Below are 25,165 nucleotides of genomic sequence, written 5' to 3'. Positions count from 1 at the left end.
CACACAAACACAATATTACACACCCAATCATACTCACACAAAAACACAAATATGTCCCAACTGCCCTAAATGCCCCATTCTGCCCTAAATGCCTCAAATGCCCCAACCGCCCCATTTGCCCCAACTGGCCAAGTCTGCTCCAACTGCCTCATCTGCCCTAAATGCCCCATCTGCCCCGTCTGCCCCAACTACCCAATTCTGCCCCAAATGCCCCAACTACCCTAAATGCCCCATCTGCCCCAAACACCCAATTCTGCCCAAACTGCCCTAAATGCCCCATCTGCCCCAACTACCCAATTCTGCCCCAAATTCCCCATTCTGCCCCAACTGCCCTAAATGCCCCAACTGCCCTAAATGCCCCATCTGCCCCATTCTGCCCAAACTGCCCTAAATGCCCCAACTGCCCTAAATGCCTCAAATGCCCCAAATGCCTCATCTGCCCCATTCTGGCCCAAATGCCCTAAATGCCCCAAATGCCCTAAATACCCCAACTGCCCTAAATGCCCCATCTGCCCTAAATGCCCCATCTGCCCTAAATGCCCCATCTGCCCTATTCTGCCCAAACTTCCCTAAATGCCTCAAATGCCCCAACTGCCTCATCTGCCCCATTCTGCCCTAAATGCCCCATCTGCCCTAAATGCCCCATTCTGCCCAAACTGCCCTAAATGCCTCAAATGCCCCAACTGCCTCATCTGCCCCATTCTGCCCCAACTGCTCTAAATGCCCCAACTGCTCTAAATGCCCCATCTGCCCCAAGTGCCCCGTCTGCCCCAATTATCCAATTCTACCCCAAATGCCCCAACTACCCTAAATGCCCCATCTGCCACAAATGCCCCAACTGCCCAATTCTGCCCCAACTAACCCATCTGCCCCAACTAACTTAACTGCCCCAACTACAGCTCCATCTATTACTCTCAGACTAGGCTTTCTCAAGCCAACATAAAGTTTGTTCACAAACTTTAACCTCATCTAGTTTAGTTTTGTTTCTTCCTGGTTCCTATCTTGTTTCATGTGAGTGTATATCAAAAGAGTATTTTTGCTAGTGTTAACTGTGCAGTTTAGTGTTTGTATATCGTGTAAAGTTTAGTGTCAGTTTAGTGTAGTGTTCATTCTGTCCTGTTTTGCCCCCTCGTGGGTTTTGTTTTTCTGTTTTTTGTCAAATAAAGTATCTGTGTCATTCATCGCTGTCTGCACTTGGGTTCTTCCACACCAAACCCTCACAAAAGCTTGTTAATTGAGATATATTAATCTCAATTTCAAAAATTGACCTTTATAACTGGTTTGTGGTTCGGGGTCACATTTGGTCAATATCATTATCTCAGAAGTGTGACATATTTAAATATTTGAACATACACTGAGATGTCAAGTATTAGATCTTTTTTTTAAGTTTCAATTAATTTGACTACTGCATGCTAAGACAATATTAGCCTGTTAGTCTGTTACCTGTCTGTAAGGGGTGTAATGACCAATCGAGGTGTGTTGCCGAGGTATTCATAAGAGTAGCGAAACTGGGCGTCACAGATGTCGATAAAGCAATGCCTCTGCTCTTCATCCCAGCTGTGTCGGAGCTGAGAAACCCAAGCAAACGCCTGAGCGCTGCTCACCTGGGTAAAGATAGCTTAAATGTTTATTGAAACAACTCCAAAGCAAACCCAGTGTCGAAATGCCCCCAACTCAATTAATTAATCGATTGCTACTTGTCAATTTAAATCCCATTAAAATAAACACCATTAAATGATTTAAAACAAGGAAACAGAACGTGGGACAGCCAACGTTATCATTATGTATGTACAACTATAAACATGACCCAACCTTCTGAGCGATAAGTTCAGAGACCACATCTCTTGCATGAACGTCGATGGTGCACAGGGTCATGATCTTCTGCCTGTCAGCGGGGTTCAGCTCTCCCAATAACATGTTTATCAAGGAGTTTAGCTGGGCAATCTGGAAGAAGTAAAGCAGATATTTTAGAGTTTATGAGGGCACAATGATGGCCTGTGATAGCATACAGTGAGCTTTGTGGCCCCTGCTTACAGTAATTATATCAATTTACGTGCCAGAGAGAAGTGGATGGTAATGACTATAGTGACAGGGGCTCAGGGTCATGTGTTCATCACAGAAACCCCCACCCCACCCTTACCGTGCAAGGTCATATATTTAAGTTCTGAGGCCAAATAAGCACAGAGCTCATTTATCAATGTTGTGGGTACCGCGAGTGTCTGCGTGTGTGTGTGAGGGGTCGATTGTGAATGAGAGCAGGCAGCTGGCGTGTGTGTTTGTGTGTGTGTGACTTTAAATGAGAATGGTGGGTCAACACGCTTGTGAGTCGGGGGGAGGTGGTTAAGATGCGATACTGTGGATCCCTGTCACAGACAGGCAAATGAGATGTAATCTTCCTCCCTGTATTTGGTGTAAAAGCGGCTTAGGTTGTACTGCATTTATCACCTCATGCTGTCGAACAGCGACTCCAATCAGGGGCTTGAAGGGAAAGAGGCAGATTATTCAAACGCCGGCCAAGGACGTGATAACCTTCCCGACGTTTGATGACAGGGCCCGATGCCGTGGGGAGGATACGGACAGGATTGTGGCAGTCCACACAGATCAGCACTATTTACTGTATCATACTTACAGTAAGGAAGCAGGGCTGTGTTTTTAAAGGCTTTGTCATCGTACCTGTGCTTTAATGCAGAAAGTCTCGTACTTCCTTGAAACCATATAGGTTCACAGGGGGAAAAGCAGGAGTATAATTCTTGTTAAGTCAACGAAACTGCTATTGATTATATTCATGTATACTGTAGTATAGTTTACTTTTTATTTAAATGATCATAGGTTAAAAATGGTTAATAATGAATGATAAATAATATTAATAGATTTAATTTGATTCATAATTGATAATTGAACTTTCATGGTCTGTGCCTAAAGCAATAGTAAAACAATTAAGCCTAAAGAGATTTTTTATAGCTAAATATAGTGATTTTCATACAACAAAAATAAAAAAGTGCACAGAAATGATATTTCTTTAAACATGTAACAACCTTGCATCCAAATGTTTTTCAAATGCATGCTAATTCAGGATAAATTTCTGATCAAATATATGCATTAATATTTGTTAAAATATTAAATATAAAAAAATAAGATTTGCAAAATTGCACTCAGTGATATTTTGCATTTTTTTTTTTTTGATAATTATATTAAAGAAAAAGCATTTTAGATTTTTGAATTCAAAAACAACTCAGTAGAAAGACAGGGTATATCAGTTTGAATGGGACTGGGTCTGTGTTATTAAAGGGGACATATCATGAAAATCTGACTTTTTCCATGTTTAAGTACTATAATCGGGTCCCCAGTGCTTCTATCAATCTAGAAAATGTGAAAAAGATCAACCCAGTAACTTAGTTTTGGTAAACCATTCTCTGCAAGCATGTGAAAAAACAGGTCAATGAAATTTGGCTCCCCTTGTGATGTCCGAAGGGGATAATACCGCCCCTTAATCTGCACTATCCAACCACGGCACTGCCATTTAGTGCAGAGATAAACTCGTTTGCATTTAAAAGGACACACCCAAAAAATGGCACATTTTTGCTCACACCTACAAAGTGATGTTAACATGTTATACTAAATTATCTAGATGATATTTTGAGCTAAAACTTTACATACGTACTCTGGGGACACCAAATATTTATTTGACATCTTATAAAAGTCTTGTGAAATGTCCCATTGTTATTATAATACAGAAAGTGGCTTCTCTCCACTAAAGTTTTATCAGCAGACAGCATTTGGATGGGCGGCACCTTTCATGTGTTTGAAGAAAAAATAGCCATGCACCTAAAAAGAATAGCAGATAAACAGTTTTATTCCTTGTGTCTGTATTTTAGGAGACTGTGTCGTGACCTGTTTCTTGTTGTAGTCTCTGAGCGCCGTCTCAAAACCCTCGGCCAGCCGCTGGAAAGCCAGATTCATATCCGCAGACCACCAGATCTGAGAGGCAGTAAGGACCACTTGAGCGGGCAGCTCAAGTATCCAGTGTTCCCTAGAGCGCTCCTCATAGACAACAACGGCTTCAGCTATGTGCCTTCTTATTTCCTCCCTCATCACATCCTCCAGACGAGTCAGCCAGAGCTCAACCTGACAGGAGAAAGTTCACTTGATAAGAAAGTCATCCGACTACAACATTGATCAAAACATAGTTGCCTAATGAAGCCTAAATTTTGAATTTGGACTTATTTAAATAAATGTATAATAATAAAAAACAGAAAAGAAGATCAAAAAGTAGACTGCATTGGATGCTTTTTTATTTAAATGTGGATTTTACCGGTCCAATGCAGTCACACTGCGCATAGAAAGATACATATTCTCTCTCTCTGCTGAACATCCCAACTGCTGTTGTGTTTTTCTCCTCCTTGTCAGAAAACTTCAGATCGCTCATACTGTCAAACAGCTTACCCAGGTGACAGATCACCTAAAAAGCAATGAACCATAACACAACATTTTCACAGAACAATATATGATATACAGCATCTCTGTGTAAAACGAATCAATCTACATCGAGTCATGTATGGTTAAGTACATGCCTATTCATAGATAATAATGATAATGATATGATTGGGGCTATATTTGCAATTCTTATTATAACCGACGTACAATGAGAAGATGAAGCGCTATGACACTCTTCTGGTTGAACGCTTCAAGAGAAAAGCAGCATATATGTAGGAGGATCGACTCAAAGGTAAAGGTGACCAGGTCAGAATCAATCCTAGAACTTTTTTATTGTAATGATATTTCAGGGAGAGGTACTAGCTTTGAAATTATAACTATCATGATGAAAAAGCTAAACTGTAGAGATAAAGGTTACTGTACACTATTGAGAAGAGAAATGGCTAAGTATGGTAAAATGAAAAATGTATTTCAAAAAAATCATACCAGGAAAATCTGCATAGTTTACAGTTGACCTGTTTATGGATTATCTTAATACTGAAATGACCTGTAATGTAAAAACTAAACTTTCAAACTAAATCAAACTAAACAGTTTAAGCACTGCCCGAAAATAGTCCCATGTGTGTCTTTCAATAGCTGGGGACTATTTTTGGGCACTGCGTAATATCAGTGCGCCTGCTGGAGCTATGGTACGGCAGCAAAGTCCTTGATTATTACGCCAGAATAAAAGTATAGTTCCTAGCCATATCTGCCTAGAAAATCACAACTTTTAATTTTCTTTCGTTCTTAGTACACAATGTAACTACAGAAGAGTCAAGTTTTAAATAGGAAAATATCAAAACTCTTTGGTTATTTTTAGTGTGATGCTAATGGTCTAATCAGATTCAATGGATTATGCTAAGCTATGCTAAAAATGGTCCCGCAAGACCCAGAGATCGACTGAATGGATTCCAAAACGGTAAAAATCAAATGTTTAACTCTAGAGGAGCTGGAAAATGAGCATATTAAAAAAAGTGGAGTGTCCCTTTAAGGTTAAATCCTACTGTAACTATTAAAGCAATACCTGTCTGGGCTGTCTGCCTTTGGAAAGGATGTCCAGTAAGTCTGCTGAGGACAGGAAATAGAATCGAGGGAAAGCCACTCTTTTGGTTTCCAGGTATTTGGCTAATGCTTTCTCACATACAGCCAATCTAGAATCAAAACAAGAAACCCAAAAAAGTCTCTGTGCATTTGTCTTGATGTGTGCAAGCGAACCTCTTTAAATCAGTCTACACTTTCAAATTAAAATGTAAGATTTTACAAACCTCTTTTGGAGATCTTCAAGCATCGGAAGAAGACTGGGCTTGCTGGTGGCAGCAATTACATTTTTTGTTTTGGTACTTTTGAACATGAGGTCCTTCACACATGCACAGCAACATGCAAAAGAACATACAATTATTAGGCTAGTTTTTATACTTTTTTACAGAAGGAACTTTCTTAGAAGTCATAGAATCTAGTAGATGAACAATGAATTCTGACATGATAAAAATTCAAATTTTCTCCTGAGAGTAAAAATGTATGTGTGATTTTTGAATGTCCTATTCTGCATCTTGTTTAGATGACTTAATCCCAACGATTCTCAAAAAAGAAATTATGCTTTATCCCATCAGGATTTATTACATGTAAGTTATTATTCAGACATTGGTTATCTGCTTTATCAAAATGTATGTAACGTCTACTATTCATTTAAAAAGGTTAGCTTGGAATTTTTTTTATCTGGTTGTACAGTATGGTTCTATAAAGAACCATTAAAGGTACAATGTATAGATTTTAGTGCAATTTAGCAGTAAGCTTTGAATTGCAACCAATGGCTCAGTCAACCGCTCATCCCTTCCTTCTGAAGCACATAGAAAAGTTACAGTAGCCGCCACAGGACAAACATGTCATCATCTGAAACAACATACTGATGAAAAACGCTCTGGAGAGCAGTTTGTCAGTTTAGAGCTACTTAAAAGACATGGCGGCTTAAAATGGCATCTTTCATGTAAGGGGACACGCGGTGTATGTAGATAAAAACATCTCATTCTAAGATAATAAAAACATAATGGTTCATTATTTAATATCTTTTTATAAAATGGCCGTTTTGGTTCTTCATTCTGATTGTGAAACGTGTTCTAAGCCGTGATGAAATACCCCGGTAAACCCACGGTTCAGACCGCATTACATAAGTATCACTGCCCACTATTGCTACGTACTGATTTATGAAAATAAACACCACAGTCTTTAATCATATTTTTATTTTTTCTACAATTGCACAATTAATGGCTATATCCAGATAAATGTCAATAAATATTGTTGAGTCATCTCTTCAATAAAGAGAAAACGTTCCCTGAGGAGTTTCTACCTCAAATTCATATTTCCGCTATTATCCACTGGGTGGCAATCTTACCCAACTTAAGGCCGTTTCACACGGAACACAACAAGTGGCAAAATTTCCGCGCGGCTTCAGCTTTTCTCTTGTATTGGAAGCGTTTTGTGCAGCATTTAGTGCAAATATGTTTATCTTCAACGGCGCCTGCCATGAAGTGCCATGTCCGGACAAGGGACAGGATTTTGGGTGCACAAGCAAGGCGTGTGGACCAACTCCGCTTCACCTCTGTAACCGGTCCCGTTTTGCCGCTTTCCGCACGTCTCCTATTGAAAAAGACTCGCGTTGACGCATAACGTGTGAAACGGCCTTAAAACACTGACACATTCTCTCAACACTAAAAACACAGTGTAAGTTTTAATCATGGCTCTGAATCTGATCTCTTACAAAAGTTCTTCACAAAAATAGAATTATCTCAGCTTTTAGCTAAAAATTTGAGAGGTGATAAGAGAACAAATGAAGGTAGGATGAAAGCGGATGGTCTGTTCTTTCATTTGATATTTTATGTTTATTTAAAGAAGATCATTTTTCTGGAAGGCATTAAACTAAAACTAGGTGGCAACTTTAAAAAAAGAAACGCTGAGGGGGAAAGAGTTACGAAAAGTTGCACGATATAAATGTTAATGTATAAATTAGATGAATGTTAATTTATGAAAATAAACATCACAGTCTTTCATTGTGTCTTTGCTGCGTCTGTGTTGGTTGGGAACTGCGCTCTGTTGCAGCCACACTTGATTCTGAGGAACAACTTTGTTTGGAGTTAGAGTAATATTTGTACTAATATAATTACAACTTATTTGTGCTTTATTTTTTGAAATCCTGCTATGCAAATGAAGTAACAGTTTTATAAAAGCAATAATCCCCGCGAAGCAGTGGGGTTACAGTGCATTTTATAACAGCTAAGGGGCGTTGTTAGGCACGACGCGAAGCGGAGTTATAAAATGCACTGGTAACCCACTGCTTATTGGGGCTTATTGCTTTATTACACCACTGAAAACATAGTTATGTATATTATATTGCACTTCTATCAACAGACACGGAGAATATGCAAACTCCACACAGAAAGACTTCCTGACCCAATCAGGGCTCAAACCAAGGATCTTCTTGCTGTGAGGCAACAGTGCTAAATCATACCTTGAAGTCTGAATCAATGGCACTGAACTCATGCGTCTCCTCTGGCAGCTGCTGGCAAATGTCTTGAGAGCCCATGAAGATGCTCTCAAGATGAGCCCAGGTCCTCTGTACCTCCAGCCACAGCAACAGCACTGAGTCAGCCAGAGTCAACTGGGCCTGAAGAGCAGACACCTGCTCGTGGAAAAACTTTGCTTGTTTAGTGTTCAGCAAAACCTGAAGCTGCACCTGAAAGAAAAATGAGAAACACAAAGTTAGCAGCTTTCCTGAATGTTTTCATAGCGTAACTCATTTTATCTCGTGCAATAAATAAATGTCATTTTGATATATACACTACTAGCCCAAGATTTTGAGTAATGAGGTCAGGCTCACAGTCAAGTTCAAATTCAAATAATAGATACCAAAAAGTAAACATCTGAATGAGTGTGAGAAAAAATAACTTTGGTGTGAGAAATCAAATATTTTATACTATATTGTTTGGTTTGTTGCATCTGTCCATATAAACAGGACTTTCATCAATCTTTCTATATTACAGCACTGGTAACACAAAAAGTAAACGGATTTGGATTTGGTTACTTCCATTCCAGTTACTATGTTGTTGTGTCTGTCTGTTCTCTGTACTGTTTTAGCCATGTGGGTATAAGGGGGCCGCTTTTGAACAGACAGCAGGGTCATTGTCAACACCGATGTGTCTGGCTTTGGCCTCTTACACATGCAGCGTGATAACAAAGCCGGCGATGTGTGGTCTCTATAAATCAGATGTTTGAATACAGGCGTCTGACATTGAGAAATTGCTCTCCTCCACACAGTGGGACGGTCTTGGAGAAAGAGATAAACGCTCTGGCCACACCAAGCTTGTTTTGCCAAGCAACAGCTTGTTAACATTACTGATAAGCTGGTTAAACATGTTATCAGTATAGCGTTTAGGATTTACTCCACTATAAACTATCTGGCTAATTGCATGTGACGTTTCAAAGATGCTCGTACCTGACTTTCCTCCAGATGCTCTGTAAGTTCATCACTGCATTTCAGGAGTGGTGTTGAGGTGCGGTAATGAACCTCATAAGAAACCTCCATCCGGACCCATATCTGGGTAATTTCTGCCAAAACCTTTACCAAAATAAATACAGTGGAGTTACAGTTATTCCTTATTTCAAAAGCAGGTATTAAAATTTAAAAGGGGGGTTTAAAAAAACCTTCTCAGTGGACATCTCTTTGACCGCTCTGCCCACTGTACTGTGCACCACATCCTCATATCTGTGAAGCTGCAGTGCCAGTAATTCCTCAAGAGTTGTTTCTTCAGTTAGGGTAAAGTCAATCTAAGAAAACAGCCCAGATGAAAAATGTATTGCTTAGCGGTTGCTTTTCCTAAACACAGTTTCTGATGATTCTCCTAAAATTTACCCCAGGTACCCATTTACCCCAGTAGTCTTGATCAGCTGAGCCCAGTGCCTGTCTCTCATAGACGGGTGCTGAAGTTCTGTCACAGCCCTGAGAGAAGCTAACAGATCCTTGAGTACATGATCCAGACAGACAAACACGTCCCAATTACGGGACTCTTTATCAAGAACCTGCATTTCCTGGATAGACATAAAAATGTACAACAGATGTACAACAGATAAAAGTTATCTAAAAATATACACATATTATACATAGAAAACAACAGAAATGTGTTAAATGTTTTTGTGTAACACTTTAGATAATGGGATGCAGGTCATACTTTTGTAAACCTTCTCAGTTCTGTCTCCATGTTTTCCACAATGATCTCTCTCCACCTAGTTCCAGTCCACGCTGCAATATTACTCTGCAAGGACATAACATCATGTCAGATAAACAGCAAGAAACAAGTGCTCAAATTTCAAATAGATTTTAAGTTCATGCATGTTCTTGCTTTTGCTAGTGTGCTTTTTAAGGACATATTGTCTATGTGTCTTAAATATGTTCAGATCTGTAAAACAAATTGGACAAAATCATTCTGAATGACCCACCTGAGCACACAGCAGTAGATCCCAGAGCTGTTTTAAAACAGTAATGTCTCTCTGGCAGCGCTTGAGATGTTTTGAATCAGGGCAGGTCACGTCAAACAGCTTGCAGGACTTCTGGAGATCTGCCATCTCTTCTTCTAAAACAATCATCTCCCTATGACACTAACAAATACACAAAAATACATTACTACTTAAGACATTGCGCCATACTTATGCTGTCACAACCCCAGCTGTCACAAAATGTGAATGTATGTACAGTACTGTGCAAAAGTCTTAAGCATTTGATTCTTACCATTTTGGAATCCATTCAGCCGATCTCCGGGTCTGGCGCTAGCAATTTTAGCATAGCTTAGCACAATCCATTGAATCTGATTAGACCATTAGCATCACGCAAAAAATAAACAAAAAGTTTCAATGTAACATGGCTGCAGCAGGCGTAGTGATGTTACGCACTGGTTGAAAATAGTCCCCTTGGTTACTTCAATGGCAGGTGACTATTTTCGGGCAGTGCGTAATATCACTACACCTGCTGCAGCCATCAGCAAAGTCCTTGATTTTTACGCCAGAATGAGAGTATAGTCCTAACCATATCTGCCTAGAAAATCGCAACTTTTAATTTTCTGTCAGTCTTAGTACACGATGTAACTACAGAAGAGTCAAGTTTTAAATTGGAAAAATATTGAAACTCTTGGATTATTTTTAGCGTGATGCTAATGGTCCAATCAGATTCAATGGATTGTGCTAAGCTATGCTAGAAGTGCTAGCACCGGAAACGGAGATCAGCTGAATGGATTCCAAAACGGTAAGAATCAAATGTTTAACTCTATGGAAGCTGGAAAATGAGCCTATTTTCAAAAAAAGTGGATTGTCCTTTTAATGCCAAGAGAGGTCACACTAAATACTTACTGATGCCTGAAGAAGACATTAAGGTTCGAAAATTGTTTTTTTTTTTTGTGTACATGTTTTCGGTATTTTCTGTTTGTATCTTATAAAATAGATTGAAAAATAAATATGGATGGACATTAAAACTTCTAAAACAACAAGTCTGGTGGTGGTGGCCTAAGACTTTTGCACAGTACTGTAAATGCAAATGAATACTGTGGTATAATGGTTGGTGAATTAATATAAAGTCCCATTTACTTTATCCAGGCGAGTGTATGGTTTCTCTGTGGCGAATTGGAGGGGTGCTTCTGTTTTGAACCTCTCTCGAAAATGTTTCAGGTTTTTCTAAGGTAAGAAATATGAATTGGCATTTGGCAAAAATATTAAAGTTTTGTACAAAAAGCAGATATTTATCCTGTAGATCCAAATAAGGTAAGGCTAAAGTCTTGAACTTTCAAAATCTATATCAAATAATCAGAAAAACTCACCTCAAAGTCTACACACTTCCTGCGGATGATGACCACTTCTGCAGCGTGAAGAGGAGCGACCTCATGTTTCACTGTCCACGCCAACTTCTTCAAGCTCTTCCACTTCTCTGGCAACTTCTGATACAAGTTCATAAATGTTATAATAAGGTTTTACATGCACCACACAGCATTTGCAAATACAGTCCCCTTGCTTTTCTTAGCATGTTTTAATTTGAAAATCTAGTCATGTAAAGCTATTTTAATAGAATTGTTTATGGCAGTTAATGATTTATTTTAGGTTTATGGAAAACTACGCTGTCAGACAAAATGTTCAAAATAAGTACCCAAACTATCACTGGGGCTGTGCGCTTTCAAAAAAAAAAAGAAAACTGCAATGAAAGCGTTTATATTAGCACCTCAGAGGTACATATTGGTACCAAAGAGAGCTTATCAGTAGAGTATATATTGATACCAAATGTGCTGAAGTCTTAGGCCGCCATCCCACAAAAGATTTGTTGTTTTTGCAATGTTATAGTGATCATATTAATTGTTTCTCAGTCTCTTTAATAGAATACATCCAGAAAATACAGGAAATGTGTATAGTATTAAAAACTGTATTAAAAATGTAAACTGATGCATCAAGTTTTTAGGGTAAACTCCCCTTCCACTTGAGCAATAGCAGGATCTCTTAAACCTAAATAAAATTAAATCCTAATTTCTAATTGTAAAGAAATTAGTCTTTTTACTTCATTCAACACTCAAGATGTATTTAGTGCCAAGAAAGGTCACATTAAACACCGACGATGCCTAAAGAACACATTTAGTTCTGAAAGTTTATTTTTTTGTACACATTTTCTGTATTTTTTGTAAACATGGATGGACATTAAAACTTTTAAAACAACAAGTCTGGTGGTGGTGGCCTAAGACTTTTGCACAATACTGTATATGTTCTTAATGGTACATATTAGGACCTTTTTTAAAGGTACTGGCCCAGTGACATCTGCGGTACATATTGACCATCTTTTTCTAACAGTGTAGCATTCAGAACTGATCTCATCTTCTGATAGATTGATCAAGCTTCTCTATTATTGCATTTACGTCATGTGTTAAAAACGCACAGGCACTTTTTATCTTACATGACCTCTTGTATTCCTCATAAACATAACAAATTGGTCAATGAATAATTTTGTTGAAATCACAATCTTAGACCTTTTGACAAAGAGATCAAGTTTGAGTGATTACAGCTCGCAGCAAATTAATTTCAAGTGGCTGAAGAAACATTATCAAAGCAAAAAGATCAGTTTTGACACAATGTGGGAAATAAAATAAATCTTTGAAGATTACACACCTACCCCATCAAATCATTATCCCTCACCTCAAGCTGTACATGAACACTGTCAGGTAAGGTTTCTCCATACTGCTTCAAGAGAGCGACCACATCTCGGATGGGTGTAAAAAGCTGGTCTGTCCCAGGCTGTCTGTTTCTAATAGCTAGCAGGTAACCCATGACCTGCACAAGAGCCTGGTAGTCTCCAATATGCACTGGCACTTTAAGCCTTGATTCGGCCTGGAGAATAAAGTCTTCCAGTTCACTAATACTGAAATACATCAAATTACAAACCAACAGAAATAAGTTACTTTTATTGACACAGAAAAAGCATTTGGAGTGGAAAATGAGGGTATTAAAATGATTTCAACAGTATCTCATTATAGAAGGGGCTCTCACCTTTCCGTAACGTAGGATATCAAGTGCTCCTTAAACATCCAGCTCCATTTATTCACTATGTTTAAAAGACTGATCTTGAATGAACGGATATCCACTTTAAACCAGCCCTCGAACACCTGCCAGTCTTCCAAACAACTGACTTCAGCATGCACTTCTTCATAATGATTCATCTGTTTTCAATGGAAACAATTCTCTAATAACAAGACAAACACTTGCCCCTACTATTAAAAACCAATTTATTGACTGATATCTACATTATCTTCTGTATGACAAATTAGTAGTATGTCTTGTACTGTTTCCAAAACTGATATTTATGGAGAAGCTTTAAAAGCTGTGAAGTTTCACCTGCTCTTTGAATTGCACTGTGGTGGGAGGATTTTCTGGAAATGCATCTTCTTCACCATATATTTCTACCTCCTGAGCTGTTAGTGCATGACCATACATGAGGAACTGCCTGAGAAACTCAACCCTGTCATCAAGCCACAGGGGAGCGTAGCCGTTAAATGCTTTCTGGTATTTTAAGGCTTTCTTCGTGACATTATCAACTTTCTCCATCACTTCCTTTCTGAGATCCAAGAGGTCCAACATGTCCTCGACATCAGGCTGAAAAAACAGCAAAACAATTCTTATACAGAAGCACAAGTACTCACTAATGCAAACTTTTTTTATACAGCCGTGGGAAAAAATAAGAAACCACTTCAAGATTATTTTTAGTTCCTTCTAGATTTACAATTTATAAGTATGTGTAAATTTTTTGTTTCATTCTCTCAACTACCAACAACATTTTCTGCCAAATTCATAATAAAAGCATGTCAATTTGCATTTATTTACTGAAAATTGGGGGGGGGGGGGGTGTCAAAATAGCAAAACAATTATAGATAAATGTAGATTATAAAATGCAATGATTTATAGATCTTGAATACTGCAAGGAAACAAATTGAAATTTATTTTTAACAACACAATACTAATGTGTAATACAAGTCTGTTAAAAAACAGGTCCATGTTATCTCAGCATAACCTGAGAACGTGCCAAAGAATATCTAGTGTCCCAAATTTTGATTAGTGGCCAAAAGAATCATTTAGTATCATACACTTAATAAAGGAGATATAAAAAAAGTTTTCTTCATAGCAATGCCATAAAACAACCATTGTTGGTTTCCAAAAAAAATCTTAAAGGGACACTCCACTTTTTTTGAAAATATGTTCATTTTCCAGCTCCCCTAGAGTTAAACATTTGATTTTTACCTTTTTGAAATCCATTCTGCTGATCTCTGAGTGTGGCGGTACCGCTTTTAGCATAGCTTAGCTAGGGGTGTCAACAATAATCGATTCGGCAATGCGCACATGCACGATTCAGCATCGATGCAGCAAAGTGCCATAATCGATTATGTCACTGTTTATTATTTTGGCCTCGAGTGGACAATAAAGTTGTGAAGTTTCAATTACTTCTGGGGGCATAACAACAACAATCAAGATGGCTAAGGCGGAGAGAGATGACTGTGATAGACGGGTAAATAAAAACGCACCCTTTTCCATGGAAAGTGGACATATGGGCACATTCGGATTCTACGAAGTTAATGGAAAAACTAGAAAAGACTTACGCTGTGTGTAAATTCTCATCTCAGGTATATAATTTTCATTGTCTTAAAGCTGCTAAGCTTTCGTTTTTGTTGCGAATAGTTGCACTTGCACTAAAAATTTGCCTTGTTGTGTACAGTAGAATTCTGATGCATCGCAATGCATCGTAGAATCGAATCGAATCGTTACCTGGTGAATCGTAATTGAATCGAATTGTGAGGGCAGTGCCAATGCACACCCCTAAGCTTAGCATAATCCATTGAATCTGATTAGACCATTAGCATCACCCAAAAAAATTGAACAAAGAGTTTTGATATTTTTCCTATTTAAAACTTGACTCTTCTGTAATTACATTGTGTACTAAGACCGACGAAAAAATAAAAGTTGAGATTTTCTAGGCAGATATGGCTAGGAACTATACTCTCATTATGGCGTAATAATCAAGCACCTTGCTGTCATAACATGGCTGCAGCAGGTGTAGTGATATTATGTACTGCCTGAAAATAGTCCCCTGCCATTGAAAGTTACTAAGGGGACTATTTTCGGCTGCTGCCTAATATCATTGCGCCTCCTGCAGCCATGTTACAGCAGCAAAGTCTTTGATTATTACGCCAAAATATGAGTATAGTTCCTAGCCACATCTGCCTAGAAAATCGCACCTTTAATTTTCTGTTGGTCTTAGTACACGATGTAACTACAGAAGAGTCAAGTTTTAAAAAGGAAAAATATTGAAACTCTTTGGTTATTTTTTAGCGCAATGCTAATGGTCTAATCAGATTCAATGGATTGTGCTAAGCTATGCTAAAAGTGCCAGCGCCAGATCGGCTGAATGGATTCCAAAACGGCAAAAATCAAATGTTCAACTCCAGGGGAGCAGGAAAAGGAGCACATTTTCAAAAAAAAGAGGAGTGTCCCTTTAAAGGTTCCACAAATAACCATTTATAACATTTTTGTTGTTATACTCTTTATCCTCTTTATACTCTTCTCTTAAGTTTAAATTCTGTTGTTGTCACAAACCTTTGGACCCCACAGTATAGTTTTATTCTTCCAGTTGTTTAAAGGGACACTTCACCCATTTGCTTTATACTTTGTATAGTTAGAACCCCAGTCATGTTTTTGAATGGTCGTGCATCATTTCCTCAGTTGCCACTGAGACAGGAGAAATACAGATTTCAATGTTGCCCTTCCTTCTTTCAATGATGTAAAAATCATCCTTGTGCATCATTGAAAGAAGGAAGTCCAATATCTTTGTTGAGGGGGTGAGACTACAAACACCCCTTTTCTAGGTCAAATATGCACCAAATTCAAAATGTATGTTACATTTTGACTACAAATATGACACACTTTCAATAAAGATTAATGTTTCTACGGGTGAAATGCTCCTTTAAGCTTCTAAATTTCATCCTCTCTATTGCTTGTGAATTCTTTTCCATAATGCAAAACAATGTATAAACTAATTTATCTAACTGTGCATACCTGGTAGTCCTCCATTCCCAGATGAGCTGCCAGCCTCTTCACCTGCGTGGACATCTTAAACACATCTCCCAGTAACTCTTCCACCAATTCATGAAGTCCATCTCCAACATCTCGGTCCAGAGAGGGTCTAAATGTAATCTCAGATCCCGTTAGCAGCATCTGAGCCTCAAACAGTGGAGCCTGCCCTACTGATGTCTCCATATTATCAACGAGAAACTCCAGAGAAGTAGAGATAGCACGAAAAAATCCCTCCACCACCATATCATCCACATACTCCAAGTAAGCTTTCCACATGCCTGAGGAACCCTCCACTTTAAAGAGGACCATGTTCTCCTGGAAATGAAAAAAGAGTGTTAAAACAAAACAAGAGTTGAATAAAAAAAAATAGAAACGGGACTCACCTGTAATAACTTATGGATTGTTTCTCCATCATTCCTGATGTTACTGTAACACTTTGCAACTCGTGCTGCTCTATCTTCAAGTTGCAGTAATGTGTCTTTCCTGTTGTCCTTCCTGCTGAACATTGACTGTTTGCTCCATCCATTTATCAGATCTTCCACAACTCCAATATTGTCTTTGGTTTTCTGAAGTCTTCTCTCCAGCTGATAGATTGTGTCCTTCAGAATACATATGTAGTCCCAGCAGCTCTGGTCTTGCCATGTAAGCTCAGTTTCTGCTCGATGGAGCTGCTGGTCAATAGTTTCCAACTCTTTCTTAATTAGAGGAGCTTCCACCTCAAGGGTTGTGTGTTTTATCTTGTTATACCATTGCACCAGTAAATGTAGGCTCCCAAGGTTCTGCGGGAGATCAGGTAAAACTTGCAATGTAAAAAGCAAACTTAAAAAGTAAGAATAGTAAGAAATTATTTTTCACTAACCTTAAAAAAGATTTCCCTATTCTCATACACCTTTATAGCAGCAGACGGGATGTCTGACTGATTAAGAATTTTCAGTTGTTTCACATCCTTCAACACAGCAATCAGCTAGGGTAAAAAAGTCAATATTATGCAAATGACTACACTGAACAATTCCCCCCAAACTAGCAGTTACATATTTAGCATGCCTAACAACTGAAAATAATACCGTATGCTGTGATACACATTTAAATTTACCTCTTGATTGACATTTACTGACAGTAGGTCAGTACTGGGATCTCTTACGATCAAGGGTCGATCCAGGTTCATCTGACAGACTTGATCAATATCTCTACACCAGCTAAAATAGACATGCTTCTCGTACTCATCTAAGCATGTAGACATCTCAGCATACATATGATAGACCACCTCCATCTCTGCTTCTTCCATAGACCTGTGAAAGACCAGCTTCCTCAGATTAATTTGTAGCATTAAACAAACAAACAAACACATTTTAAAACACTTACATATCAAAAACCAAACTGAAATTCTTCCAGGGGATTTGAACTCTCTCCCGAAGCATTTTTATCCACTTCAGCGTTCCTGTCATTTTAGGCATGTTCTTGCTCAGGCGCAGTTTGTTTTTCTTTTTCTGAAAATGAATGAAAAATGACACAATGTCAGTTATGCACAAGAACAACATCTTTTGCTGAAGAATAGCTACTTTACCTGTTTAAGGTGAGAATCCAACAGGTGTTTGCATCTGTCCAGCTCCTCCTCCAGAAGCTGAATAACTTTGGTGAAATTAGGAGTAAAATTTTCCTTTATGATGTCTCTGTCCAAGAGAGGTTTGAGCACAGCTACCAACTTTAAAGAGATGCAGTTTGAAATATGCTTTAGTTCATTTTAACCATTTATCGGCGGTTTCCAGGCAGGGTTTAGATTAAGCCAGGACAAGGCCTCAGTTATACTGGGACATTGAAGTCGTTTTTTTTAAACATTAAAAAACACATTACTGGTGTGCATCTTGAGACAAAACAATGGCACTGATATATTTTAAGATGCTGTTTTCAGTTAAGACAGCTCAAACATGCATTTTAGTCTACACTGTAAAAAAATTCAGTAGAAATTGCAGCTAGGTTGACGGTAATTTACCGTAGATTTACATTTATGTTATTTACTGGCAAGAGTTTGTTCAAAGTTAAATGAACATTAAACATTTACAAGTCTTTGTCTTTACAGAGTAAAACTACAAAAACAGCATTAAGCAAAACATTCTGGAAAACAAAATCTGAAGCAAAAAACAGAAAAAGGTCAATGATGATTTCTGGTTCCCAGAATGCTTTGCATGAGGCTGTTATTGTATAGTTTTATTCTGTAAAGATAAAGACTTGTTAATATTTAAAATTTATTTAACTTTGAACAAACTCTTGCTAGTAAATAACATAAACGTAAATCTACGGTAAATTTCCGGCAACCCAGCTGCAATAACATTGTAACTTCTACGGATTTTTTTTACAGTGTAGGACTATAAGCTGCGGGAAACCATCAATTAACTAAAACATGCTCATCCAAAAATAAAAACTTACTTTGAAAACAGATTCTAATCCTGAGCAATCTTGAAAGGCCAGATGTAGAATTCGGGATAGTCGTTGATCAAAATCTGCCACCTTTTCTTGGAAATTCATGTAGTCTTTGTCAAATTCCTTAAAACAAAATGCTACAATTAAGTCAAAGGATCAGCTATTCAATATCATTAATATCTATTAAATAAGTTTATTTTAAAGGGGACATATCATGAAAATCTGGCTTTTTCAATGTTTTAGTCCTACAATTAGGTCCCCAGTGCTTTTATCAACCTAAAAAATGTGAAAAAGAACAACCCAGTAAACACAAAGTTTTGTTAAAACATTCTCTGCAAGCATGTGAAAAATATGTAATTGGAATGTGGCTCCCCTTGTGATGTCAAAAGGGGATAATACCGCCCCTTAATCTGCACTATCCAACCACAGCACTTCAATTTAGTGCAGAGAGAGAGAGAGAGAGAGAGAGAGAGAGAGAGAGAGAGAGAGAGAGAGAGAAAATTTATAGCACAATTGAGTTTTAATTTCAAGTGGCAATTTTAAAATGTTATAAAAAATTATCTATGTTATTTTGAGCTAAAACTTCACATACATACTCTGGGGACACAAAAGTTTTATTTTACATATAAAAAAGTTTTGTTTAAGGTCCCCTTTAACCCTTTAACTGCCAGCTCAACCAAACGGTTGAGCACATTTTGAGTCCCTATATTTTATTGAGAGGAGTACCTTACTTAACTCAAGCTGATTGAGCCATCTCTACTATTTGTGTAAGATATGTTTTGCCAAAAAAATCCACTAGATACCAATGTATCAATCAACAGCACTTGTCACAACACATCTTGTTATGTGGATTTTAGAAATAAAAAAATCACTTCTGTTATATGAACTGTTCTTGTTGAAATTTTGCAAGGAAACCATATTTTTTTGACATATTACACTGTAAGAGCCCTAACTTTACAAAATTATGTTACTTGGTGCCATGAAAAAACTTTCATATGTTTTGAATAATTTTTCAAAAACATGCTCAACCAAACGGTTGATTTGTCACTTAATGGTAAAAGTAGAAAAGCTAGGGTAATGTTTTCAGATCATCCATTTCTGCTGTCAGAGTGTACTATTTGCTATGAAATATACATTTTTGATCATTCACAGCTATGAATATGACACAGCTATTGTTATTTCTTATTTAATATATTGAGATCATTTCTTAAGTATGTATTTTTGCCACTTCTGGATATTTTTTTGAAATAACTATAATGAATTCATATAATTAATGTATGGAAATCATTATTACTCATTAATTAATCAATAATTACTTCTTAAATGAGGTTTTAAATTGTTTGAAGGATAGTGTGCAACTTTGACGTACTCTACACAGCATTGCTGGTTTAAAAATAAATGTTAAAGTGGCCATGCCACATGACTTTTTTAAGAAGACAAATAAATCCTTGCTGTCACCAGAGCACATATGTGATGTTTTAGCTCAAAATATCATATAAATAATTTATTATAGCATGTTAAAATTGCCACTTTGCAGGTATAAGCAAAAATGTGCAGTTTTGGGTGTGTCCTTTAAAATGCAAATGAGCGGATGAAATGCAAACACAGATCACAATGATGGTGGTTTGTTGAAATTGAAACTTAGTTGTGCTGTGAATTATTGTCTCTGTCTCTACCTCTCTTGATTAAAACACTGGATATGGCAGTGCTGTTTTTGGAAAGTGCAAATTAAGTGGTTGTATTATTATAATAAGGGCTCCTTCTGACATCACAAGGGGAGCCACATTTCAATTACCTGTTTTTTCACATGCTTACAGAGAATGGTTTACCAAAACTAAGTTAGTGGATTGATCTTTCTCACATTTGCTAGGTTGATAGAAGCACTGGGGACCCAATCATAGCACTTAAACATGGAAAATCTCAGATTTTCATGCCGTGACCCCTTTAATTTATCTAAAAAAAAGACAAAAAACATTATTTTGCACTACCAAACTTGACAGTGTGTTTCTTAAATCATAAAATACTAATATGCCATTGTATTACTATCTTTGGCCTTCTTTTATTTTAGGTTTTAAATGCAGAATATCCTTATTTTTGTTAATTTTTGTCATTTTTATTGCAAAAAACATGAAAACATGTCATGTCCTGCGTTAAAATGAAAACCTGAAATATTTTAATATGTTATACTTCAATAAATAAAGAAGATTTAATATACAAAACCATTTTATTTGGATTATGTTTGTAAAAAATTAGTATTATAGTTAATATTTTCTAATTTCCATAGTATGTGTTTGAATTCCTTTAAGTGACATATCAACCGTTTGGTAGAGGCCGATTTTTAAAAAATGATGGGATGTGTTGAAAAAAAATACATTGATTGTGTTAAGTGGTGACATAAGGAGATCAGAAATGCAAACAAAAAATTTTTCAAATGCCTTTTTCTTGGTGTGGCAGTTAAAGGGTTAATATTTGTAATAAAATGAACATAGTTAGCTCATGATTTGCCACTTTAGGCCTAGGTAATTTTTTGTTACTGACATTCATTTATGTAGAAAAATATATAAAAAGTTGGCACACTAAAGCTCTAAAACTATGAAAATTAGTAAAAAAAAAAAAAAGAAATAGATGCAGGCTCTTCATTGTATATGGTGCACTTGTATGTTTTTCTGCTCTGGTAGTGTTCTTGGTCAAGCACCAATTTTAAGTTGATGTGTGTGCTTTTTTGTTTTGTCACAGACCTTTATTTATGAACATTATTATAAAGTGTCATCAATAACATTGAGATACTGTTGACATACAGAACTAAAGATGAATTATGAGAGCAATTATTCCTCGGGGTAAAGACTGCTAAGGTTGCTAAGCTTTCTGGCCACCTGTCCTCAAGTATTGTGCTGTATCCATATTCACCCTATCTTTGAAAGATAACCTGCTGCTCTCTATAAAACAATCAGCATGATACTAGTACATACCACAGAGGAACTATAGCAACAGAGACCCAAAGCGAATTACATACGTTAAGACTGTTTATAGGTCAAAACGAACTTTATGTTCAGGAAGAACCTGAACAGATCTCAAATCAAATCATACCTGAGAAGTGAAATCTAGGGGATTGTATGCACAGTCCCGTATTACTTTGCAGAGCTGGAGAAACTCTGAGTGAAGCAGTGAGACCTGCTCAGTGTAAACTCTTCCTCTGAGTCCTCCAAACATCAGCTTCTCCAACCTCTGAAACTCCAGCTCTGTGGAGAAAAAACCCTGGAAACATAAAGCATAAACTCTCAGAATAAGCAGGTACTGTGGAGGTACAATTGTGCATTTAAAGGTCCCTAGGGTACAATTATGTATTAAAAACATGGCAATGAAGTTAAAAGTTGAAATAAACAGTAGAAATAAAAAAAGTATCAAATAAACTAATAGTAATTTTTCACTATGTATACCTATAAAAATACAAGAAATGAGAGTGAATATTATCACTCAACATGAAACTGTGAGCGTATACACAACTGCTTACCTTCAGCTGTGAAACCCGTGATAAGAAGACATCAAATCTGGTAAAAACAAGAGCCAGTGGAAAATCCCAGCACTTCTGTGTACTGCAGGGACTGGACAAAGCAGCCACTTTCGCTCTGTATTTCCTAAATGTTTCCCTGCAGTGCTGAAAAACTTCCACCACAATCTGCAACTTCTCCAAGCCATCTTCAGTCTCTGTTCTCATCAGTTCTTCTGCATGGAGATATGAAGTGGCCTAGTTGGAGAAAAGATGCAATGTTTGTGTTACAGGAATAATATTTTTAATTACTATTCTGACAATATAGATTCTATGTGGTACCTGCTGAATGAGCAGGTTGTGTAGCTCCTGCAGCAGCACAACGATACGACTCGGCGAATGATAAAATAAGCAGTGGGACCATATGAGAAATATCACATGAAAGACTGGTTGGATGAGTGCATGGAGAGATGAGAAGTCTTTTTCTTCTATTTGAGATAGCAGTGATCTCAGAGGTTGAAGGTGAAGGTCTATAGCTTTGGCCTCCTGCAAAGCTTGAGGGAAAATAACATAATGGCTATAGACACATTTGTGCTACATGGGACGAATATTTTCGTTTCCAATACATTGACCTTGTGTAGAATGACATGAAACGAAGAGCTCAGCTTAGATGCAAAACCCTCTAAGTGCTTCCTGTACATGAGCTTATTTTTTATCCGACACTTATATTTAGGTTCAGTAATTTCACTTTAATGCCAATGAAAAGGTTATTCATCAGTACCTGAAATGCCTTGTTTTCACAAATGTCACTTTAGTCATTTCATTGGTATTTAACAAATTTGACTGTCTTTTGTTAATTACATGCAAAAAATCTCCACTTTTAAAAAGTAGTTCACCCAAAAATTTAAATTCTGTCATCATTTACTCACTCTCATGTTGTTATAAACCTGTATAAATTTCTTTGATCTAATAAACACAAAGGAAGATATTTTGAGGAATATTTGGAACCAAACTGATCATGAGCCCCATTCACTTTCATTGTAGGAAAAAAAATACTATGTCATTGAATATGGCTCATGAAACGATTATGTTCCAACCATTCCTCAAAATATCTTTCTTTGTGCCGAGAGCCTACGGTCAATATCATTATCTCATTTTTCACGGAGGTGGCATTCAGCGGATTTTGCATCCGAGCTCTTTAAATACTAAATGACATTATAATGTTACAAGCTAGTGATTAAAGAAAATGAGTAAAATAACATACCTTTTAAAACGTCCTCCGTTAAAGTTTTGAATGGTGAGAAATAACTGCTTTCTATTATTTCCAGAATTCTCATCATCTTCTGAACACCTGGATTCTGAAGCTAATATTTACAATGATTTAGTGCATTGCTACTGTACACTGCAAAAATGTATCATTTTCTTAACCATTAAATTGCAACATTATTTCAGCTGCTTATAAGGTGTAAAATGTTAATTTCTGGACAAACCTGTTCATGAATACTTTGTATATTTGTTTTCCTGGAACTCCAGAAGTCAAGTTCAGCTTGTGGTCCAGGGTTTAGTCCCTTTACAATCAAATCACCAGAATCTTCTTTTAAGACTTTATGAATCATGTGTGTCCAGCTGATGACCATTGACTCTATTGCATATATTCCAGCTCTATTGTGACTATCTTGTCTTGTTTGCAAAAGAAAAAAGAGATTATTGTTGTAGCCAAGAAATAAACATACTGTTATGCTTCTTATTCTTATATGATGCATAATAAGTCACATTACAAGACAATAACCAAACCAAATACAGCTAATTATTACTAAATTGATAATCTGTTAACATTTGAGCCAAAAAGATGTAAGATGTTTCTACTTTTACAGGAAAAGTCAAGCCTGTCATACAGTGTGATAGTTTCCTCTTCACAGCGGTCCAACCAGTCACTGATGGCAGGGAGTGGCAGAATGGTTTTCCCATACAACTGTCCTCTCACAACAGACATCTTGCTTTGCAAATTCTCTATGTGTTTCATCACATCCTGTGATATTGTCCTTGGCCATATCTGGTGATTCTTCTTGTTAGACAGAACCGGCAAATAGACCTTGATACAAAAAATGTCAAATTTACCAGAATTGATCATCTGAAATTACTTGTTGATATTTTATTGTTATTGATTTGTATTTATTTTAGCAGATCAAACGTGAATCTGAATACATTTCTTAAAGGTCTAATAACAAGGCTTCATTACCTTCTCCATTGTGTCTGACAGCTGTGCCAGAAAGGTGGGTGACACAACCCCAAAGAGTAAAGAACCCTTACAGTTTTCTGGGTAGATGGGCACATTTTCCTTCTTGAGAATGTAAACATTCTTGCGCTCAGAAAGATGACAAACCTAAAATGCAAGTTGAAGTCATAAGCACTTCATATATAAAGCAACCATCTTGCATGCATTAAATATTAATCTCAGACACAAATGTAAACAAATACACAATAGCCTATATTGGCTTACCTCTGTAGAAATTGTAAGCTCACTGGACGCCGTCGAGGTGAAAAATAACAGATTTGTACTTGTTTCGAAAAACTTTGTAAAAAGTATTTGATTTTGTTCAAGGTTGACAAATTTTTCCCACGTATTAGTTTGCAGGTTAAGCATCCGGCACAGTATTTCTCCAAAATACTGCACTCTGAGATCCTCTGAAAACTGCTCTTCCTTTTCTGACATGTTTGTTGTCCTTGTTAAGACAAACAGTCCAAAACTTTGATGAAGTCTTCTTAAAGCATGTTCAACGCGAACAACGTCATGTTTACATTTGGCCTGGTTAGTTTCATGCACGCGCTGCAGAGATTTAATTTCGAGAAAGTGCAGAAAGGGGAGGAACAGCGTCCCGTTGCCTTGGTTTCCATCCAACATCCTGCAAATACCCCCAAGCTACTGCTACACCACTAGTCATTAGATGTGTTTGACATGCGTCGCTGCGCAGATTGATCGACGTGTGACCTCAAAGTACCGCGAGAGAGATTCTAAACGCGTTTTATTAACTCGCTCTCGCGGAATTTTAATGTCATGACATTCCAACTGCGCAATGCGTCAAGACGTGGAAAACTAATACGTTTGTTTAGATAAGTTTATTGTCAACATCAACGACTTAAACGGTATGATCAGAG

The 25,165-nt window shown here is 37.3% G+C and overlaps 1 protein-coding gene across 4 annotated transcripts in view; it reads right to left on the bottom strand.

The window, feature by feature from the left end:
• si:dkey-233k19.3 (dynein axonemal heavy chain 11) overlaps positions 1 to 24,931 on the bottom strand; it is a 102,652-nt gene extending 77,721 nt beyond the window's left edge. For 2 of the 4 annotated variants that reach the window (XM_073871955.1, XM_073871958.1), the window contains exons 1-32: positions 24,510 to 24,931; positions 24,249 to 24,392; positions 23,905 to 24,101; positions 23,500 to 23,689; positions 23,274 to 23,373; positions 22,352 to 22,563; positions 22,034 to 22,267; positions 21,610 to 21,777; positions 18,529 to 18,645; positions 17,669 to 17,806; positions 17,467 to 17,591; positions 17,198 to 17,393; positions 16,964 to 17,068; positions 16,488 to 16,883; positions 16,087 to 16,419; positions 13,378 to 13,635; positions 13,033 to 13,202; positions 12,682 to 12,904; positions 11,328 to 11,444; positions 11,098 to 11,184; positions 9,961 to 10,119; positions 9,693 to 9,776; positions 9,394 to 9,552; positions 9,169 to 9,291; positions 8,960 to 9,082; positions 7,976 to 8,200; positions 5,739 to 5,830; positions 5,498 to 5,624; positions 4,313 to 4,459; positions 3,892 to 4,125; positions 1,813 to 1,944; positions 1,444 to 1,604 (exon numbers count right to left, since the gene is read on the bottom strand). In XM_073871955.1, the coding sequence (XP_073728056.1) occupies positions 1,444 to 1,604; positions 1,813 to 1,944; positions 3,892 to 4,125; positions 4,313 to 4,459; positions 5,498 to 5,624; positions 5,739 to 5,830; positions 7,976 to 8,200; positions 8,960 to 9,082; positions 9,169 to 9,291; positions 9,394 to 9,552; positions 9,693 to 9,776; positions 9,961 to 10,119; positions 11,098 to 11,184; positions 11,328 to 11,444; positions 12,682 to 12,904; positions 13,033 to 13,202; positions 13,378 to 13,635; positions 16,087 to 16,419; positions 16,488 to 16,883; positions 16,964 to 17,068; positions 17,198 to 17,393; positions 17,467 to 17,591; positions 17,669 to 17,806; positions 18,529 to 18,645; positions 21,610 to 21,777; positions 22,034 to 22,267; positions 22,352 to 22,563; positions 23,274 to 23,373; positions 23,500 to 23,689; positions 23,905 to 24,101; positions 24,249 to 24,392; positions 24,510 to 24,911 (5,678 nt within the window). In that variant the 5' untranslated portion in view covers positions 24,912 to 24,931. The remainder of the gene's footprint in view (positions 1 to 1,443; positions 1,605 to 1,812; positions 1,945 to 3,891; positions 4,126 to 4,312; positions 4,460 to 5,497; positions 5,625 to 5,738; positions 5,831 to 7,975; positions 8,201 to 8,959; positions 9,083 to 9,168; positions 9,292 to 9,393; positions 9,553 to 9,692; positions 9,777 to 9,960; positions 10,120 to 11,097; positions 11,185 to 11,327; positions 11,445 to 12,681; positions 12,905 to 13,032; positions 13,203 to 13,377; positions 13,636 to 16,086; positions 16,420 to 16,487; positions 16,884 to 16,963; positions 17,069 to 17,197; positions 17,394 to 17,466; positions 17,592 to 17,668; positions 17,807 to 18,528; positions 18,646 to 21,609; positions 21,778 to 22,033; positions 22,268 to 22,351; positions 22,564 to 23,273; positions 23,374 to 23,499; positions 23,690 to 23,904; positions 24,102 to 24,248; positions 24,393 to 24,509) is intronic. The other 2 variants (XM_073871956.1, XM_073871957.1) reach the window with 2 other exon arrangements.
• Between the last annotated feature and the right edge of the window lie 234 nt (positions 24,932 to 25,165).

This window comes from Misgurnus anguillicaudatus, chromosome 10, assembly GCF_027580225.2.
Source record: "Misgurnus anguillicaudatus chromosome 10, ASM2758022v2, whole genome shotgun sequence".
Classification (NCBI taxonomy): domain Eukaryota; kingdom Metazoa; phylum Chordata; class Actinopteri; order Cypriniformes; family Cobitidae; genus Misgurnus; species Misgurnus anguillicaudatus.
This window is presented reverse-complemented; position numbering and strand designations above follow the sequence as displayed.